General features: G+C 40.8%; 1 protein-coding gene across 2 annotated transcripts in view; it reads left to right on the forward strand.

Annotated features, from left to right (window-relative positions):
• SGCD (sarcoglycan delta) overlaps window positions 1-21,004 on the forward strand; it is a 410,213-nt gene that overhangs the window by 319,511 nt on the left and 69,698 nt on the right. For both annotated transcript variants that reach the window (XM_082211838.1, XM_082211837.1), the window contains 2 exons: window positions 6,463-6,550; window positions 12,009-12,128. In XM_082211838.1, the coding sequence (XP_082067964.1) occupies window positions 6,463-6,550; window positions 12,009-12,128 (208 nt within the window). The remainder of the gene's footprint in view (window positions 1-6,462; window positions 6,551-12,008; window positions 12,129-21,004) is intronic.

Here is a 21,004-nt window from a genome sequence, read left to right on the forward strand (position 1 = left end):
TAATGATGTGTCAGCCGTGATATCTTTGCTCCATTGAAGTAGATAGCTAGGCAAGTGCAAATATTGCAGGGATCGGAATTCCAGTTTAATTTTATTTATGTCTGATATACACATACTGGGATACCGTAATTTGTTGTGGCATCACGATGTGACAGAGTTCTGGTTCTGACGCTGCTCAAGCCTGAGAGCACACATTGTGTGAACCAGTGCTTTTACCAAGAGGGATATGAATGATCATAGCAGTTCACTATAGGGCCATAATTGTGCAAATTGTCTATCTCCTACATAGAGGCCCTGGTTCATACCAGCAACACCATCACACAATCCCAGCCTCCCACATATCCCTAACATTTCCCCCGCCCCTGTATGTGAACATACTGAAACACTGCTGTTTCTTCTGCAATTTTTAGTTGTGCCAGCCTTCCCCTCTCTCCCAGAATAGGCAGCAGAGTGCTTTGTTGCCTACACACACCCTTGAAGATGGCCTTGTCGTTGTTTTTAGTGTTTACTTGATTGCTTTCATCGGAATTGGTTTTAGTATTTAGATGTAAATAAAATCATCACCACCATCATGGGAAGCACCAGCCCTGTGCATCCCTTCCCACACCTCCAGAGCCAGCAGAGCAGGTGTTGCCTGTTTCTTCTTCTTAGTTTGACTATGAGATTGTACTCTTGACCCAGGCAGCCTGCTACTGCCTACTCTTCTGCAGAGTTCCTCGTGTTCCACAGCTTCACTTGCATGCAGACACATTTGAACTTCTCTATGTAGCTGAAGGGGTGGTTAGAGAATTTACCTTTGTGAAATCCGATACAAACTGACCTGGTTTCGTACCTCCTGGTTGAATGTGCAGATTATAATTCACTTACACCCTGGCTTCTGCACTTCCTTGATCTGCATGGTTCTAAAAATGTTTATTTTGAGGAGAGAAATCTGTTTTAAAATAAGTATTTTTGTGCAGATTAATGTAGAAATGAGATGGAGATGACAAATAGGTGAACACATGCAAAAAAAAAGTAGCCTGGATTTAAACCTCACCCAACTCAGGCCAGCGCCCTGATGAGGATGAAAGCAGGCTTCTCCCTCGGCATCAGACCTGTTGATTAGCTGATGAGCTGAAAGAGGGCAAGAACTCCCAGCCTCAGATGAACCGCAGAGATCACCCTAGAGCACATGGTGGCTACACCTGCTTCTGACATGCAAGTGCTGGAGGCTTGGGCTTGGGTGAATTCAACCCTCAAGCGAAAAAAAAAATATGTGTCCAGCCCTATAAACAGATAAGTGCAGCAATGTTGTGGATAATACCCTAGGAGAACCAGCCTGAAAGATGTCTAAATAGTTGATCTTTTCATCTATGATAATGATGATGATTTAACTAATGTAAACAGCTGCCTGTGTGTACACATTCCTTGCTGTCTTAACAAAGAAAAAATGCTAAAATAATACTAGAAATAATGCAAGTAATAAATAATAAAACATCATGATTAAATTCAACAAAAATCAATGGGGGGGGGGAAACAAAAATAATAATAATCCAAGACAGCATAAAGCAGCCTGGATGATGATGATGATGATGATTTTCATCTAATTTCCTAAAACTGCTGAGAGAGCTGAAGAGCCTAATTCAGGGACCACTGAAATCAATAAAAACAACATTCATCTTATAGACAGAGTGGAGCTACCAGACTGAAAAATTATGTATATATAGTATAATCATTTCAAGCAACTGCAATTAGAGTGGATCAGTCATGGTGAAACAAGTGAAGTGGTGACAGGAGTGCAAGCTGCAGTTTTTAAAAAGGCATGATCTTTTACGGAGTTCTCGTAAACAGCAGATGAGATAGTAAACCTGAGGCTAGTTCGACAGCTGCGGCTCTGTCAAGAGAAAGCAGACACTACTAGCTTCCGTGGCACATGCTTTAGTTACAGCCATTATTGCAGTGTACTCTATGTGAGGCTGCTCTTGAATACAGTCTGGGAGCTGCAATGGATGCAGAGTATGTCAGCCAGAACACTTGTGGGAACTAGACATTCAGGTCATATTACACCAGTTATTTATGGGTCACACGGGCTGCCCAATTCATCATGGTCGTCTTGGACTTCAGAGTGCTACACGTTTTGTACCAAGTTATCAGAAGGAACATGTGAACCCATATGAACTTCAAGAACTGTATCTGTGAACATAGCCCACTAATAGGAGTTGTTAGACTGGCAGGTGTGGTGCCACATGTACTAAATAAAACCACACATACATCCCTTTGGGGAAGAAGTATTGTTGCTTCATTACTGCTGGTTGAAGAGAACTCTGAATATGTTTTTATTTCAGTCCGTGATTGGTTAATGTGCTGCGTTGGAACATTTTTAGCTGCCACTCATTTCAGATCAGTGGTTGAAATTGTAAACTGTAAGTCATATTTGTATTTGTATGTGTCTTTAAACTTTTTAGCAAGCCAGCTTGTGAAAGCGATGTGTCCGGAAAAGTCATCTCCATGCAAATACAACAGTGCAATCAAGGGGATAGTCAGGTTCAACTCGCTTATCTTTTCTGAATCAGGCTATGTTGCAAATACAGTTAGGATGAGGCAGGGCTGTGACCTCACCTGGAGCAACCCATGTGGTGAAGCAGCGCTGCCCCCCTAAGACCAACATCAGTTCAGCTTACCTGGGCAGGGTTGGACCAGTGCAGTGGCAAGGATGGGGCCATGTGAGTGTACTGATGGGAGTGCCATCCTGTGCAAGTAAGCAACAGCAATACCCATGCTGGGAAGGTGACTCCATGGCTGCTAGCCCTCACATGTGCTAGGGTGCCATGGCACAGATCATTCTCACTATTTAGGTTGATGATTCTGTATTGGTATAACCTGTGCCCTGATGCAGCAGAGAAATGAATGTGGCACCAAATTCTGTGTGTTGTGTGTGTTTATATGCATATATTTCAGAAAAAGAAAAAAGGTGTGCTTTTCATTGCAACTTGACGTGAGAGAGAGAGAAAGCATGAGCAACCCGATTCTTTCAACAGAATGTACAGTAGTACCTCAGGTTAAGAACTTAATTTGTTCCGGAGGTCTGTTCTTAACCTGAAACCATTCTTAACCTGAGGTGCGCTTTTGCTAATGGGGTCTCCCACTGCAGCTGCCGCACGATTTCTGTTCTCATCCTGAGACAAAGTTCTTAACCCGAGCTACTACTTCCGGGTTAGTGGAGTTTGTAACCCGAAGTGTTTGTAACCCGAGGTGCTTGTAACCCGAGATACCACTGTACAAGAAATGTGTTTAAAGAACTGTGTGTCAGAAAATAAAAGTGTTCCTATGTGCTTTAGCAGAAGGCATTAGATGCTAATTGTGCAGTGTCTCTGAGAGAAAGATAAATCCTGGATGTTAGCTCCTTTTTTTTTAGCCTTTAATGGAATGAGTTATGGAAACCTAAGTGGGCAGTATTCTAAGTGCTTGAAAAAATTCTCTGCTAGCAGACTAATACAACAGTGGCTCTTCCATCAGACAGATTTAGTTTTCTGCAAACCACAAGAACCAAAGGTCTCTGAATCCGTGAACTAAATGTCTGAAAAAGGGGCAGCAGTTAAGTGTTTTTAAAATGTACTCTGGCTCCTCTGTGGGTGAGGAGAGCTCCTTTGCTTCTCTAATGTTATTTCTTAAAGAGTATAATCTCATTTTATGCAAAATGGCAATAAACACTGGAGCCCACCCTTTCATATTACAGGGAGTAGTGGAGTCTAAAAGTCTGCTGGCCTTTCCAGAAAGGCTCAGCTGAGGTGAGCTAGTTGAACAGCTTAAGTGGTTGTAGTGGTTATTGGATCATGTGATTTTAAAAATAAAAAAGAAACCTCATTGTAGAAATAAGTAATACCAACTGCCATTAGAGCCAAAAACATGTTTTCTCGTTGAAAAGGAAAGTTTATGAGAGATTTCAGCTGGCACCTACTAATGGATATCTCTCCATATTGTAAGCCATTTTTAAATGGGCCATGTTGGAACTAAATATTAAGCTGGAGCTAATTTAAGTTGAGGCTGAATATGTTCCTAGTTCTTTCTTTGATTCAGAGATGCTGAATTAATAACTGGGTATGAACCACCAAACTCTAAAATGCCTTTGAAGAGTCATAGGAGCACACATACAGCCTCAAACTAAATTTGGTTGCACAGTGTTTTTAAGTTGGCCACACCCAGGAATGTCTTTGCTTCGTACTAGAACTGCACCTATAAATAATGGTCTGCATCCCCAAAGCCTTGATCCACTGCAGATGCTGACTGTGTCATATGAGGTGTCATAGCATCACACTAACAAAGTTCCCATGCAAACCATCCCAGAAATGTTGCTGTTTTACACTCAATATGCATCTATCTACAAGAAGGGAACTAGGTTATACAACCCGAACTAAGCAGGGCAGACTGTGAATTATGAAGTGCACCTGATGTAAAGCATTCTCGGACACAGGTGTGTGAGTTAGGGTTGGCCAGGGTTTATTTGGAAGAGCAAATTCCAGTTCCTTATCTGTATGGAGAAAATGTCATTCCTGGGAGGTGGGTTGTATCAAAATAATTTTGAGTCATATGCACACCTCTTTATTAGGGTACAGTCTGCTGGTTCCACTAGTATATGATGTGTAATAGCCTAAGGCTTATTTTGAGGTCCTGTGACATTGAGAACCCAGTTATTTATTCAGACTGCATCTGTATCTTTGTATCAAAGGCTAACTATCAACTGCAAATGCTTCAACCTTGTGAACTGCACACCATTATTTTCTGCTCAATTTGTAGCTCAAAATAAATTAAGCCAGTGTCGTGTCATCGGTTCAGGTAGTGTCAATAAAAGATTAAATATGGGCTTTAGATTCTGAATTTGCTTCTTTCACCTGTTTCAAAAAGCAAAGTTTAGCTCAGGCTTTTTGCAGACATGGTGCCACAACAAGGTTGGCAAAGTCAGATCTTGATGTATTTGCACACAGCAATGTGCACAGCCCCACCTCATTAGGTGAGGGTATTCCTACTAAATGGTCTGCCTTGTGAGCCTTTCTAGTGCTAATCGCTTGCTGAAGGGATCCTGGATTCAATGTTATTCCTCTGTTCCAAAACAAAGAGCAGGAGGGGGCCATAGCTCAATGGTAGAACACATGTATTGCATAAAGAGGATGCAGGTTAAAATACTTAAGGATGCAAGGTAGCAGAACTGGATCTCTGCTTGAAAACCTGGAGTTGCCAGTCAGAATAGATAGTATTGGGTTGAATATACCCATAATTTTGTCTTAAGACTAAGGCAGCTTTGTATATTCATATATGACAGCACTGACCAACAGTTTGGTGATACATGGGTAGTGCAGAAGCACCAGCCACTGGATGCAGCACTCAATCTGCACCCATAAATCTGATCCAGAAAATATGTTGTATGCTGCTAGATCAGGACATTTCTCTCTCTGCCATGTCATAAAGCCCAGCTTAATCAAAAATGGATTGCTCTGCGGTAACCACATGTCAGAAAAATGAGATGAAGTTGGTTTGATGAACCCAAATATATTTGAATAATCAAGATTTCACATTTTTTATAATGGTTTTGTCCTTTGACTTAATTTTCCAATTTGAATTATTTTGGGCCGGAGCCAGGTTGTTAGTATGAAATTTCATATACACGTTTAAGCCATAATTCTGTGTTTTGAGTTTGAATAGCAGCTCTACCCTCAATAAGAAGGTGGAAAGGGAAAGCAAATACAAAATACAACACAATATATGACTTGAAAGTTTGAGTTATTGGAATGAGAGTTGGTATGAATGTTCAAATGCATGTTTGACTCTGGAATCCATTTTCAAGGAAGTGAACAAAGACTATGAAACACCGCCCTTACATATTTTATTTAAACTTAGTGGAACCCTGTGTCAAAGCTTTTCTTCACAGTCATTGACGTTATATATTGTGCAGTGATGTACCTGATATTTCTAAAAACCCCGTAATATGGTGGTGCCTTATGTGCTGTTGAGAGTTGCCAGTTCAGGGGCTGCTACAGAAAATGCCCTTTCTGAGATTGTCAGTTCCCAAAAAAACTTCTGAGAGCAGTGGAACTACAAATAGCCCCTTCTCTTTCATTCCTAAGCCCCAAGAGGGCCTGTAGGCAAGGAGGTGGTCTTTCAGATATTTGGGGCCTAATTCGTTTAGGGTTCTAGGCACTACTAAACCCTGTGTGAAGCAGATCACTGTTTATTTTGCCCTGGGCCAGACCTTTAAAAATGAACGATTAACTACAGGGACCATGTGACATTTTGTCTTATGATAAAATTATATGACCCTATGTAATCCTTTAAGCAAGCATTTTGTTTAGAGCCATGAAAGTATTTGACCAAATATAGGTACATGGATTTGGGCGCTCATGTCCTGCAGGTTTCGTAAGAGCACAGTACATTTTCTAGTGAGAAGCGATGTGCCCGTCTCATTCATTTTCTCTTGTGCTCTTATTGTAGGGCAACCCTCTGTACTTCCAATCTGCTCGGAATGTTACAGTGAACATTCTCAATGAGGAGAGTAAAGTTCTTACACGTCTTGTAACAGGTAAGGTGCCTGAGGAAAGGAAGAAGAAGACAAAAAGGGCACTGTGATGGGGTATTTTGTGATCATTAGCCCATGGGATAATAATCACTAACTTATCTAGTACAGTACAAGCCATGACCCAGCCTGCCTGTCTAGAAATATAAAAATATAAGAATGTTAGAACTGAGGTGAAGAAGAAGCTGGCTGTATACTTCTAATAAGGCAGCCGAAAATTATTTTCATTTTAAAGCAGAGTCTGACACAAAAGGTCACTTGTACAAGTACAAGTTCAGGAAGAGAATAGTCATTTTGATCTTTGATTTGTAACAGGCACAGGAATGTCCCTGGACAATTTAAACTTACCCAGGACGACTGACACTTAACTGATTAATATTCACAGCAGGGATACACTCTTGTCTTTTAAAGGTTTCCGAAACCCCTTTTTAAAAGTAAATCGCTTGTGCTGATAAGTACCATTTATGTTCATGAAATGGTATGCTTCATGTTTAACAGGGAAACTGATGCTTCTAAAAAAACAAAAAAAAACCCCAGCAGACGTGTTGCTTTTGAGTGCATGTGTGCCTTTGCAGCAAGAGGGATTGCTCAGAAAGAAAGGAGCCTGGCAAGGGAGAAAAGCTGTTCCATGAGACGGCATCGGCAATCCATAAACATTTTGTTGTGTGTGAAATTAGATTGCCTGCTTTGCTTATATAACACCTGGCCTCAAGTGAGAGTGCTAAATAATTAAATAAACAGTTTCAGCCGGCAATTATTTTTAGTTGCATGTGTGAAAATTGCCTTGAGGAGAGGAAATAAATTCACCCCAGAATTCAATCCCAGATTATCACGTTCAAGAAGAAAAAGGGGAAGCGGGAGGGGAGCTTGTTGGGCTGGTTGATCATTTGCCATGTACAGGCAGAAAATGCAGAGCACTCAAGTGACTCTGTTGCAGGATAATAGAATTTAGCTGCAGTGCAATTGCAAAGATAGTGCAGTTTGTGTGTTATGTGGAATAATTGTGCCGCTTGCCAGGCTTGAAACTACTGGACTGGGAAAATAGTCCGAAGAGATGCAACTCTTGCCTTTGAATCTAATTAGTCTAAGACTTTGTTGCCCTGTCATACTGAAACAAGAATGACAGGTGTAACATGATTATTTGGGAGATGCAAATCACATTCCTTGTTATAAAAGTAAATAAGTCTGAGATATAGAGAGAGCGAAGATAATGCAAGTATTTTAGCCACTTGCATTTACTGAAAACTTATGCAGTTATAAATAACCACACATTTCTTTCTCTCTCTTTCTTCATGTCATACATTTCCATAGCAGTGTGTTACTAGCAGAGGATGGGAAACTAGAACTGTGGTTATTTTAATTTTTTTTAGTAAAACAGTTTTTTACTTCTTGTTCCACTCTCAGAATCATAGTGGTAAAATGTCCAGATCAGGGGGTTGGAGATGAAGATGCAGTGCAGGAGATTTTTTTTGGGGGGGGGGTGCCAATAAATGTTTGAAAAATCTGAAAAGGCCCAGTAGCTTTGCGATGCATAAGAGAACAAAATTCTACTATAGATGTTTCAATTTCATAGATAAACCTCTTTGTAGAATATAGGTGGAAGCAAAACATATTTGAGTTCTTTAAAACGGAAACTAAATTTTCCCAGGCTTGAAAGCCAGGAGAATGATCTTTGGAAGAGGGTTGGATATTATGCGCATGGAATGATTTCCATGCACATTATTCTAGAATCTTGAGCAGGAGTGTCTGGCCTGGCTGTTGTATATGTCAGCCAGTCCTTCTGCCTGGGTTGGAGCTTAATCTTGTGTTTCCTTTTGTTTCCCTATTTTGTTGTGTGTTAGCCTGTTCATCAGTAAACAGCAGGGCCTGTTTTATAGTAAGTAAATAAATAAATAAGAATGTAACAGTTCCCATTTTAGGTGACATAAAGAGAAACACTAGGTCAGGGTGGCGCTGTGGTCTAAACCACTGAGTCTCTTGGGCTTGCCGATCAGAAGGTTGGCAGTTTGAATCCTGAGAAGGGGTGAGCTCCTGTTGCTCTTTCCCAGCTCCTGCCAACCTAACAGTTCGAAAGCATGCCAGTGCAAGTAGATAAACAGGTACCGCTGCGGTGGGAAGGTAAACAGCATTTCCATGTGCTCTGGCTTCCATCACGGTGTTCCGTTGTGCCAGAAGCAGTTTAGTCATGCTGGCCTGTAAAGCTGTCTGTGCATAAACGCCAGCTCCTTCAGCCTGAAAGCGAGATGAGTGCCGCACCCAACAGTCAACTTTGACTGGACTTAACCGTCCAGGGGTCCTTTACCTTTACCTTACCATTTTTAACAGCACTCAATTTCTCTGATTGAGTTCTTTCAGGAAACTGGATGAATGAAAACTGCTCAGTATTAGAAAGAACCCAGTTTCTTTTGGAGGCCAGTGTGTGGCAGACTGACAACATCTCTAGAACAATGTGTACATTGGCTGCTAGCCTATCTCAAAGGGTACCCAATTAAAACATTTGCCACTATGTAGAAAGGGACAATTTAGAATTTGGGGTGTGTGCCATTGGCTTATGAGCAGCTCCTTATATGGGACCAGCAGCTAGATATTGGGGGTGATGGGAATGGTTATTGAACCCTGAGGATGCTCTGCATATCATCTACTGTATGGGCAATCCTTTTAATATGAAAATTAAAAGGCTACATTTAACCAAAACCAAAATGGCCTTTGGCTGTCATCGCTTGCTGCCTGTGAGAAATGATGCTGGTCAGAAACAGGCCATAATCCTATGACATTTGCTTCAAGAAATAAATGCTGATAATAATACTGTACCACATATCTTGTGAATTGCTTAATTGTTTCCTGCCCTTAACCTTTGCTTTAGATTATGAGAGCTTTGCACCCAGATTGTGCTCTTTAGCACTTTGCAAGTGACCCAGTGCAACTTTGCTGCTATTGCAGATAATTACAGAAATTGTTATCTCAGTGAGATGTGCATCTGTGTGGATTGTTTTGAAGTGGTTGTTTTCAAAGATGATGCTTCTGGCCAAGCCATGGAAGAGACATCTGTTTGTGCTGCTTAGCTACACATTTGCACAAATATTGCCATGAGGGTTGCTAACATTTGTTAAAATTTGAAGTGGAGAAGCCACTGACGGAATATCCCAAAGAAAATTTGGAAAACTAAGAGGTACATATCAAGAAAAATTGGGTTGTATCAGTCCTTCCACTGATCATTTCACACAGATTCATTTTCACAGGGTCATTTCAAGCATCATGCCTTTCATATGGAGAGTATTAGAACAGATTTTGCATCACAGCGACTACACAGCGTCCTAACAATTGAAACACCCCTAGCTGGTTTTATACTTCATGTCTATTAATAGCATTTTTACTGTTGGTCTTGAAGGTTTTAACAAAATGCTGTCCAATCTTTGTGGGTGTATGTGTGTATATATCAGGCTTCCTCAACCTCGGCCCTCCAGATGTTTTGAGACTACAATTCCCATCATCCCTGACCACTGGTCCTGCTAGCTAGGGATCATGGGAGTTGTAGGCCAAAAACATCTGGAGGGCTGAGGTTGAGGAAGCCTGGTATATAAGCATACTATTGCCAGAACATCACACGATCTAGAACTCTCCAGTCAGTAAACTTGTTCACATGTAACGTTAAGCTGCAGAGATTGCAGCCTCTGAACTTCTTCCCTTGGCCTCCTGTTGCTGAGAGCGTGGTTTGACCTAGTATGTCATCTGAACCCAAGTTCATGGTTTGTCTCCTCCAGACAAACCACAAGTTCTGAACTCAAGAGCAAACGTTGGGTTTGGGCTCATTGTCTAATAACTGATTTATATATTCTAGGTCAGGAAATAATGTTTCTCTCCCTTATATTGGTTTGTAGATTTTTTGTAGTTTGGCTTTAGCATCTATCTGTTTTGCTTGAACAAGCTGTATTGATTTACTAAATTACTCTTTGAACTGGGCAGGCATCTTTGGCAGAGAGTACCCTCATCCTGTCTTTTTCTGCTTATGAGAGTCTGCTATACACCAGTGTGTGTGTGTGTGTGTGTGTGTGTGTGTGTGTGTGTGTGTGTAATTATTATTATTAATATGTGTGTGTGTGTGTGTGTGTGTGTGTGTATGAATGATTCATGGAAGGATATATTAGAACTGTTTAGAGATTGAGTTCCTGTTTAAATGTATGTATGGAAAATAAGTGTTTGTATGGAAGGCTAATAAGATTTCTGTTGCAGAGCTCCTAACAGGCCACAAAATCCTTTCCTTCTTTCTTCATTATATGCAGGCCATGGCAGCAGCACTTCTGTGATTGAACCTCATAATTATCTGCCCAGAATCTTATGTAGAAGATTCCAAAACATTCCTTCCTGTCCCGCCTCCAACTTACATATTTATTAGTTGTCCCCACCCCCCACCTCCCACCCCCAGCTCAGATGGTCTTTCAGAGGAAATTTCTCTTTTTACTGCCCAGCCTACAAGCCAGAGCCCACATTCTCTTTGTGTCCATCACACACATAATCATTAATCAATTTACTAAATCTAGTACCATTTTATTTAAGTATCTTGTCCCTTGAGACTAGAAACTGCTCCTGTGAGTTTAGCAGCAGCCTGATAATACAAAAATTAAGCTGTTGAATGCTGCATTCCTATGCTATCAGGGGTAAAACCTGTGGATTGCAGCAGGATTTGCCTCTTAGGTGCACATGAAGAAGCTCAGACTGGACATTCTTTCCATGCCATGCCTTGACCTGCTTAATTTCTGCATGTCAGACTGCAGAAGTGGGAGTAATGTAGTAGAAAAAAAATGGGAGAAAGTTAACTCTTCTTAACTCTACCCCTGGCTCCACCTGCTGTTTGCCATCCTACCAGATATTCCAACCAGATATTATTAATAGGAATCATACTCTGTACCATTGCTACAAATTTCTTACCACATCATGCCATCCTTGTTTAGCTAACCCTTTCAGTGGAAAACTCTTTCCCATCCTTCCTATCCAATACATCACAAAAAGCAAGCAAAAAAAAGTCATAAATTCTAATATATATGCAAATATGCTGTGCTTCATTTATGTAATACAATTCAATGGCATAATTTGTTCTGATGGTGGAAAATTTTGAACCTTTAGTCTAGAATATCTTTCTTTATCAGAATGGCCAGTTCAATATGAGTTATGTGACAGAGTTCCTATAAATCAGAATTCATTAAGTCGCAAGAAAATAATGCTTTTTTTTCAATGAGTAGGTCTTACATTTGCTTAAATGTTTTATATATATTTTAAAGTAAATGCTGAAGAGAGAAGAAATGCTTATTAGTCTCTCTGGCAACATGATACATGCACAACCATTAGCATAACCACCTTCATGCTTTTCTATTTAATTGTCAGATTCATAATCCAGGATATGTTAATGTATCATTTTCAGCATAATATCAGATCAAAGAGATCACTAAGCTTTCTTTCTTCTCTTTAGGGCCCAAAGCAGTGGAAGCATACAGCCAAAAATTTCAAGTGCTAACCACCTCGGGGAAATTGTTGTTTTCTGCAGATGACAATGAAGTGGTGGTTGGAGCAGAGAGACTTAAAGTTTTAGGTAAACAATATTTAACAAATATTTCATCACTATATATATATATATATTTGTTCTTTTGAAAATCTTGTCAATGTTTGATCTCATTCATGGTACTTGTGGAAAACCTGCTGTTAGCTTCAGGGAGAACTGGTCAAGTGCTTTTCATTGTTCATGGGATTTTTCAGTGTTATTAGCTTATGCCCTTCAAAACCGGATCAAATTCCCAGAGGACTGGAGAGGCAACACCACATTTCAGCATCATTATTTGCTGCATTATTAGATATGGCAGCAGAGGACTTTGGAATATGAAGACCTAAAAAATACATATGGATTAAATGGTTAAATACACTTTTAAACTGTTTGCACCCAAAAAAAGGGCACTAGCATTCTCTGTTTTCACTGCATTACTTTCCCCTCAAGAATTGTGCAGCTGCCCTAAAAATTAGCTTGCCTTCCAACATTACCTTTATTGTGGGAACAGGGGGTACTGCAGTGTTGCTGCTTCCCTTGCTTATCTGCAACAACAGAAGTCTGAGGTCGCAGTGTAAGAGCTGACAGTTGATCATTCTCCTATCAGAAGTTCCCCAGTTCCCAGAAAGGGCAGTGTAGCCATGGTCTCTTCCCATATGACTTGGGAAGCCTGGATAGCTCAGTTGATTAGATTGTGGTGCTGATGATGCCAGGGTTGCAGGTTTGATCCTGTGTCTCTGTGTGGGACAGCTGCATATTCCTGCGTTGCAGGAGGTTTCACTAGATGGTCCTCAGGGTCCCTTCCAACTCTATGATTGTATGACTTTGGGCTTGTCGTGTTACCAGAGAGCTCTCATATTGAAATAAGCCCTTTTGGTGATGAGTCAAAATGGGAAATCATGCCTAGCTTACATGGAAAGATTATCTTTCCTACATTAAGTCCATTTGCCAATGTTCTTTGCTGGCATTTGCGAAATGAGATTAGTTTGTGCATTTTTTAAATCAGCGTTCCGCAACCTTGGCCTCCAGCTGTTTTTGGACTACAACTCCCATCATCCCTCGCTAGCAAGACCAGTGGTCAAGGATGATGGGAATTGTAGTCCAAAAACAGCTAGAGGCCCAAGGTTGGGGAACACTGATTTAAATCAATATGTAAAGGCATAGCTGAGGTTTTTAAACCATTTAAATGTCTATTTCCCACTAAAACGGTTTGCACTCCATTCCTGGAGGAGAGAGCTGGCAATGGCTACTAGCCGTAAAGGCTGTGTTCTGCCTTCACAGTTGCTAGAAACCACTGGAGGGGAAAGTGCTCTTGTTTGCTTGAAAGTGCTCTTGCTTGCTGGTTTCCCACCGGCAACTGTGTTTGGCCACTGTGGGGACAGGATGGGCCACTGGCCTGATCCAGCACGCTCTTCTTATGTCCCTTTGTAAACCTGAAGCTACAGTCGTCTCTCTTGCTTTCAAATTGATGGCATTTGTATATGCTGAGTTTTAAGCCTGTTCAAAGTGGGTAAATGACTCTCATAAAATGCACCCTTGGGGAGAGTGTGTGGAAGAGCAGTAAACTAGCGAGCTTCATGTTTTCTAAACCTTTTCCCTCGCTGCTTTAAATCCTGAGCTGCTGGTGCAAATACGTTGGTGTGATCTGTTCTTGTTTAACATTCCATCAGTTGGTTCTCACTCATAGCATAAAATTAGTTGTAAAGGAGTGGATGGTTATTTTCAGTACCTTTTCCTGAGTGTTTGGTGCTGGTGGTGTATATTTCAAGTTCCTTTAGACAAATGTGTATTTTGCAGCTTCGGGATTACTGTAATCCACAAGTTGCAGGTTCCTTGCAGTCTATGCAGATCACATATATTTGTCTGTTGTTTAGTTAAATTGTTCTGGTGGAGACAGCGATGTTTTCAAAACACAACAGTGTTATTTTATGCCTCCCTTTGGTCTCTGAAACATAAAAAGAAGGGGGCATTTCCACAGTTCTAGTGCCATTTTATTTATGTTTGCAGCAGAACGTCTCTCAATATTTTATCTATCCTAAGCAGAGATATCAAAGGAGGGGGAGAAAGACAAAGTTATCAGAGTTATACTTTATGTAGAGAGCTTTTAATAACCTTGAGAGGAAACTTTTATAGACTGTCTGGTTTCTCTTCCACACCCTGCTGATTGTATCTCTTAACATGGGGATATGCTATAATTCATAGATTTTTTCTTATTTGGAGCATAATTCCATCCTTTCCCCATATGGGAGTGGGATGCATTTGCAACATTCTCTTCCCCTGCAAGAAGAAGAGAGATGGACTCCCCTGCAGGGGTAACGTGGGGCTATTTAAGCCATCTCTACCCCTCTTCCTGAGACACCCACTGTCCCACCCCTTTTGCACTGTGAGCTCTGCTAGTTGCCTTCATTGAAGGAACTGAGTAGGAATTGGGGGGGGGCATTTGACACTAATTGGCTCATATCACAGCTTTTTCACCTACATCACACTGTTAGGTGTTGTCCACATAACTGGAGTGGCGCTTTGTTAGAATTTGGCTAATTGGCATTTGTTCCGGGGTGGGTGAGTGGATTTTGGAAAATATCTGCACCAGAGTGTTTGGGGTTGTCAGACACATCAGGGTGAACACTGGCCAATGGGACCACGGCACGCGTGTCAGGTTCCTATACCCAAGAAGCACGCAGTGAGGGCCTTGCTATGTGATCCCAATGTGTGCGGCTGGCAGCTGGCTCAGGAGATGGGAGACTTGAAATCCTCCCGTCTATTCTGCCTAGATCTCATTGGCATCGGTTAATTTTGTTGACTTATTCTAATCTATAATAGCTATATTTAATAAAATATAACCTGTTACCCATCTTTCTTATCTTGAGTTTTCTTGGGTGTGTTGGCAATCCAGCTAGTTATTGTGGGTGGTGGACTCTACTAATTGCTTTTGGCAAAGTCCTGGCACTGCTGATGTCTGTCTTCTGACACTTCTCTTTGCTATGTAAGCAATATTGACTTGTTCTTTTCTGGCCTTACCCGTCCTTGTTATACCAAAAGAAGTATAAGACTGCAATCTGGCATGAAAGTCCTCTTGGAGAGGTTAGAGGAGCAGTTATTGGACACGTGGTCCGCTTTTAATCTTGTTAATGATAATTACTTCCTTTCCTTTGTACTCTGTTCAAAGCTTGATCTGAAAGTTTGTTCTCTGAAGCAGTGCTGGAGCCTTAAAGTGACAAAAGTAATAAGGCTGCCTCTTTTTCCTTTGAATTCTTAAAGACTTTTCCAGGACTAGCAGCAAGACGTTGGGGAGGAGGGAAAAACAACACACTGTTTAGAAGATCTAAAAATTAGAACTTTAAAAACAGAACGAAGTAAGGAATATTTTGCATTTCAAGCTACCATCTGTGCTGAGCAAAACAACAAACAAATTCTGTGTTTTCACAGAAGAATGTAGTTAAGAGAAGCATTTACGGTATAATCCACATTTCAGTAATGTTAATGGGAAGGTAAAAGGTAAAGGGACCCCTGACTGTTAGGTCCAGTCGCGGACGACTCTGGGGTTGCAGCGCTCATCTCGCTTTACTGGCCAAGGGAGCCGGCGTACAGCTTCCGGGTCATGTGACCAGCATGACTAAGCCGCTTCTGGAGAACCAGAGCAGCGCACGGAAACGGCGTTTACCTTCCTGCCTGAGTGTTACCTATTTATCTACTTGCACTTTGACATGCTTTCGAACTGCTAGGTTGGTAGGAGCAGGGACCGAGCAACGGGAACTCACCCCATCGCGGGAATTCGAACCGCCGACCTTCCGATCGGCAAGCCCTAGGCTCAGTGGTTTAACCCACAGCGCCACCCGCGTCCCTTTAATGGGAAGATACCCATACACTTTAATGATGCTTTATGTGTCTTTTCACCCATATGTGTTCAAATGCACCCATACGTGGGTTGGATTGCAGCCGCCAGGATCTGAAAATGCTTGCCAACTTTTTCTAGTCCAAGCAGTAACACTGTTGGGTGTGCATTTTTAAACAAAAACTAATAAACCAAGGCAGTTGGGTTTTTTTAAAGAAATAAAAATAAATCTAGCACATATATTTTTAAAAATACATTTAGGGAGTAATCCTAACTCCCATCTGGCAGTGTTGGGGCTGGACAGAGTGGCAAAGCTACTGCCCAGCTACTTGTGCCAGTCAGGGTAGAAAGTGGAGAGACGTGGTTTCAAACAAAATTGTTTGCTTGATAAAACTGAATATGTTGTTGTTGTTGTTGTTGTTGTTGTTGTTAATAATAATATGCTGCCCATCTGACTGGGTTGCTCCAGCCACTCTGGGCAGCTCACAATAAAAAATAGTAATACAACATCAAACACTAAGAACTGCTGGATCAGACCAAAGGTCATTCTAGTCTTGTGGTGCAAAGCAGATGCCTATGGGAAGCCCACAAACAGGACACGAGTGCAGCAGCACCCTTCCCACTGGTATTTCCCATTCACTAGTATTCAGAGGCATAGCTCCTCTGATATTGGAGGTAGTACAAAGCCATCATTGCTACCAGCCATCCATAACCTTCTCCTCTCTGACTTGTCTGATTCCCTCATACAGCCCACCCAAGTTGGCAACCATCACTATACCTTGCGGTAGCTCACGCTACTTCCTTTTCTCTATCCTGAATCTTCCAATATTCAGCTTTAACAGATGGCCCCAAGTTCTAGTGTTAAGAGAGAGGAAGAAAAACTAATCTCTGCCCACTTTCTCCACACCTTGAATGACCATATGCACCAGTATTATGTTTCTCTGTACTGGGAACCAAATGCAGGTCATGGTCATGGAAAAAACCAAAACAAAACAGGAGACCAGAGCTCTGTGTTGCAGTTCATCATAGTCTCTCACTTAACTTTCTCTAGCACCACTATTAAGTGTCTGAAAGTCCAGGTGTTATATATCACTTTCCTTTTCTCTTGGCAACCCACAAGTAGCAGGAGAAACAGAATTCTAATGTATAAGTAAGGGTGAGAATTTTTTTCTATTTCAAGTTCCCATTGATTCCCAGACAGACTTGGAAGTTCAGCCGCTGTGTTCAACATGTTTTCCCAAACAATAAATCTCTTGTCTCAGGATTCTTTCATTGGTCCAAAGCAAAACGGGGGAGGGGGGATGCAAAAATCCTTTACTGCTGGTATGCATTATATTGAAAAGTATGTGTATACTTATTTTACTATATGCACCATGTGTTTCCATGCAGAAAGCATTGGTGTGGCATCAATGTTTCCTGCAACTATCATCAGTCGCCCAACAGCTACTCCACAGCTGAATTTTGTGAAACACAGTGAATTTTGCTTCAATGTAGGGTTGATGAACAGTTCAGAATCTACTTCAGAATTTCGGAGCAGATGTGTGTATTATTTCTAAACTTGCTTATAAAATAGAACACAGTTTTTTGAATGGCTGCTGCAGATTTGGGTGCTGCAGCTTACATTAATAAATTGTTTTGTAGATTATGCCGTCATCTGTTTATCCTTTTTATTTCCATGGAAATGAAACAAATGCAGTTTGCCTAAAAAAATGTTGTATCTAAGAGATGCTTTAATAAAAGCATTGAAAAATAGCTTTGATATACATTAATTACCAATTTCATTTAATAACACATTGAACATTATAGCAGTTATAAACAAAGGATAATCATAAAGCATTATTCTAGCTACTAATTAGCTCTATTTATTCTCCAGATTAGTTTTTAAATATGCCCTCTAGATGCCACTTGATACTAATTACCACAGTTACATTATTATCACTATACAAAAGCATTTTAATTAAATGTAAAGTAATTTAAATTAGCATGAGCTTCTTCAGGAATTAAACTGTGGTTAAATGCTTTATTTAGCCTTTTAAGATGACTGCAGCTGACATACCACAATCACTGCTCCCAAACGTCATGGCATCTTTTGGGAGACCATTGCTAGGAGGGAGAGAGAAGAGAGATACACGTGCTCAGATATAAGCACATGACTGCAGTGCAATTTGTCTTATTTAGAGCAAAGGATACCATTGCTAAAGGGGCAAGCAACTTTTTAGAATGAATTATACACTTGTCTTTGCAAGTTTGCATCAAAAATGACCAGGAAAGCTCCTTGTATAACATGTCTTTAGATTCTGAGTATTATTTAGAATGTGAAAATGTGGTGCAATGTATATATTTAAGAAATTTATATGCCACCCTTTGTCAAAATGAAATAGCATACAGTGGTACCTTGGGTTAAGTACTTAATTTGTTCCGGAGGTCCATTCTTAACCTGGAACTGTTCTTAACTTGAAGCACCACTTTAGCTAATGGGGCCTCCCGCTGCCGCCGCGCCACTGGAGCATGATTTCTGTTCTCATCCTGAAGCAAAGTTCTTAACCTGAAGCACTATTTCTGGGTTAGCAGAGTCTGTAACCTGAAGCGTATGTAACCCGAGGTACCACTGTAGTAATGTAAACAACATATGTAATGTAAATACATAACATAATATCAATACAATAAAAAAGATGTATAAATACAATGCATAATAATATGCAATGCATAATACTAGATAAAGCTCCTAGTGCTTAATCCTATTTTCTTTGGTTATTGGATTGTGATTTCCTGCTACTAAGAAGCAAAAGCAAGCTGCTAATGCCTTCAAATAATATATAGGGGACTATGCAATTGAACCTTCCCTCCATGTACCCTGCACCCTCCACAAATTATAGAATTGTAGAGTTGGAAGGGACCCTGAGAGTCATCTAGTGCAACCCCCTGCTTTGCCTGAATCTCAACTAAAGCATCTAAGACAGCTGGCCATCCAACCTCTGCTTAAAATCCTCCAAGGAAGAAGAGTCCACCACCATCTGGTCAAACAGCTCTTACTGTCAGAAAGTTCTATCTGATGTTTAGTCAGAATCTCTTTTCTTGAAGTCATTGGTTCGGGTCCAGAGCAGGAGAAAAGCTTATGCCGTCTTCCATGTGACAGCCCTTTAGATGCCAGAGGTTGGCTTTCATATCGCCTCTTTGTCTCCTATTTTCCAGGTTAAACATACCCAACTCCCTCAACTGTTCCTCATAAGACTTGGTTTCCAGACCCTTGATCATCCTGGCCACTCTCCTCTGCACACTTTCCAGCATTTGTGGAATTCCATTGTCCCTATAGAAATTCATTTTGTTAGTTTGGGCCCAGTTCTCCAATCTGTTAAGGTCATCTTGAATCCCTATTCCATCTTCAGCAACATTAGCTACCCTTCCCAGTTTGGTGTCATCTGCAGATTGGATGTAAAGGTAAAGGACCCCTGACAGTTAAGTCCAGTCGTAAACGACTCTGGTGTTGCGGCGCTCATCTCGCTTTACAGGCCGAGGGAGCCGGTGTTTGTCCATTCCACAGACAGTTTTTCCGGGTCATGTGGCCAGCATGACTAAGCCGCTTCTGGCAAAACCAGAGCAGCGCACAGAAACGCCATTTACCTTCCCACTGGAGCAGTACCTATTTATCTACTTGCACTTTTACGTGCTTTCGAACTGCTAGGTTGGCAGGAGCTGGGACCAAACAATGGGAGCTCACCCCATCACGGGGATTCAAACACCGACCTTCCAATCAGCAAGCCCAAAGCTCAGTGGTTTACACCACAGCGCCACCTGCGTCCCCTTGCAGATTGGATAAACAGCCCTCAGTTCCTTCATCCAAGTAATTTGTAAATACATTGAACAACGATGGGCCCTGGACAGAATCCTGCAACACTCCACTTGTCAAACTTTATGCTGCCAAGACACAAGTTCCAGGGAATGTTCAAACACAGATCAAACACAGCAGAAATTCTTAATGTGTGTGCACACAATTAATCTTATCTTTCCTATTAGTGGAAATCAATTATATTTGCAGAATTTATCTTAACAAATAATAAACAGAGTGTAAATGTAATATTGTACAATATTCCTATTATAACGATGAACTAAATTCAGTGGGGCTTACTCCTAAGTAAGTCTGCATAAAAGAGAACTATAATGCTTTAACCAGCAGTGTTCTCTCCTCTCAAGACCTGGCAATTGTTTGTATTTGCAACCTTGTGTTCACAAGAGCTGCATGCTCATTCCTGAGGGAGATGAAGAAATAATTTGCATTGCCCTTGGTGCTTCTCAGCTTGGTTTGGGAGAGAACATGATTTAATATGAATGTGATGGGCTAATATCTCTATCTTCGTATAAATCATCCTTGCTGTCTCAATGCTTTGCATCCACAAACATTTTCTCCCAGGTTTTGTATTTCAGTCTTATACAAGGGAGGGGAAAACAGTGCCTCTCCACAAATCCTTATCAGCCTGATCAAGCATCCAATAAATACAGTGTTTAATTATTATTATTATATTATAAAATGTAGGAAATGCTTTACATGTGATTTATGTCATAGATTTCATGTGATGAGTACTATAAGGAAAACCTATGGACTACAGAACAGTTGTGTATTCATGACTTCCTACAAAGGAACAGCTAAATGCTGTTAGTTTTGCTTGCTTAGTCACTTTTCCGTTTATCAATATACTCAAAGCAATGTGTGTGTGTCTGTGTAATATTAGTATATAGAAATCAGCATGCTCCTTCATATAATGGGCTGGAAACATGCAGGCTAGAATTGCAGGGAAGAGATGGATAAGTCTATTGTTAAATAGTAGCCACACGCTGGTCTCGTGTTGTAAATTATAAGATGCTTTGGATACATCTGTAGAAAATTGGGCTATAAATAATAAACATAACTGATAACTTTGCTTTGTTTCATTAGTTGGTAGGTTGGTTGTCACGGGAAGCCCACCTTTCAGATTCATTCCTTGGGCAGCTTTCAATATAGAAACAGAATTTCAAGGCTATAAGAAAGCTTCAGAATAAAACCATCTTTACCTGGCACTGAAATAGCATCAACATAGACACTACTCCAAGATCACTAGTA

This window comes from Podarcis vaucheri, assembly GCF_965113315.1.
Source record: "Podarcis vaucheri genome assembly, chromosome: 2".
Lineage (NCBI taxonomy): Eukaryota > Metazoa > Chordata > Lepidosauria > Squamata > Lacertidae > Podarcis > Podarcis vaucheri.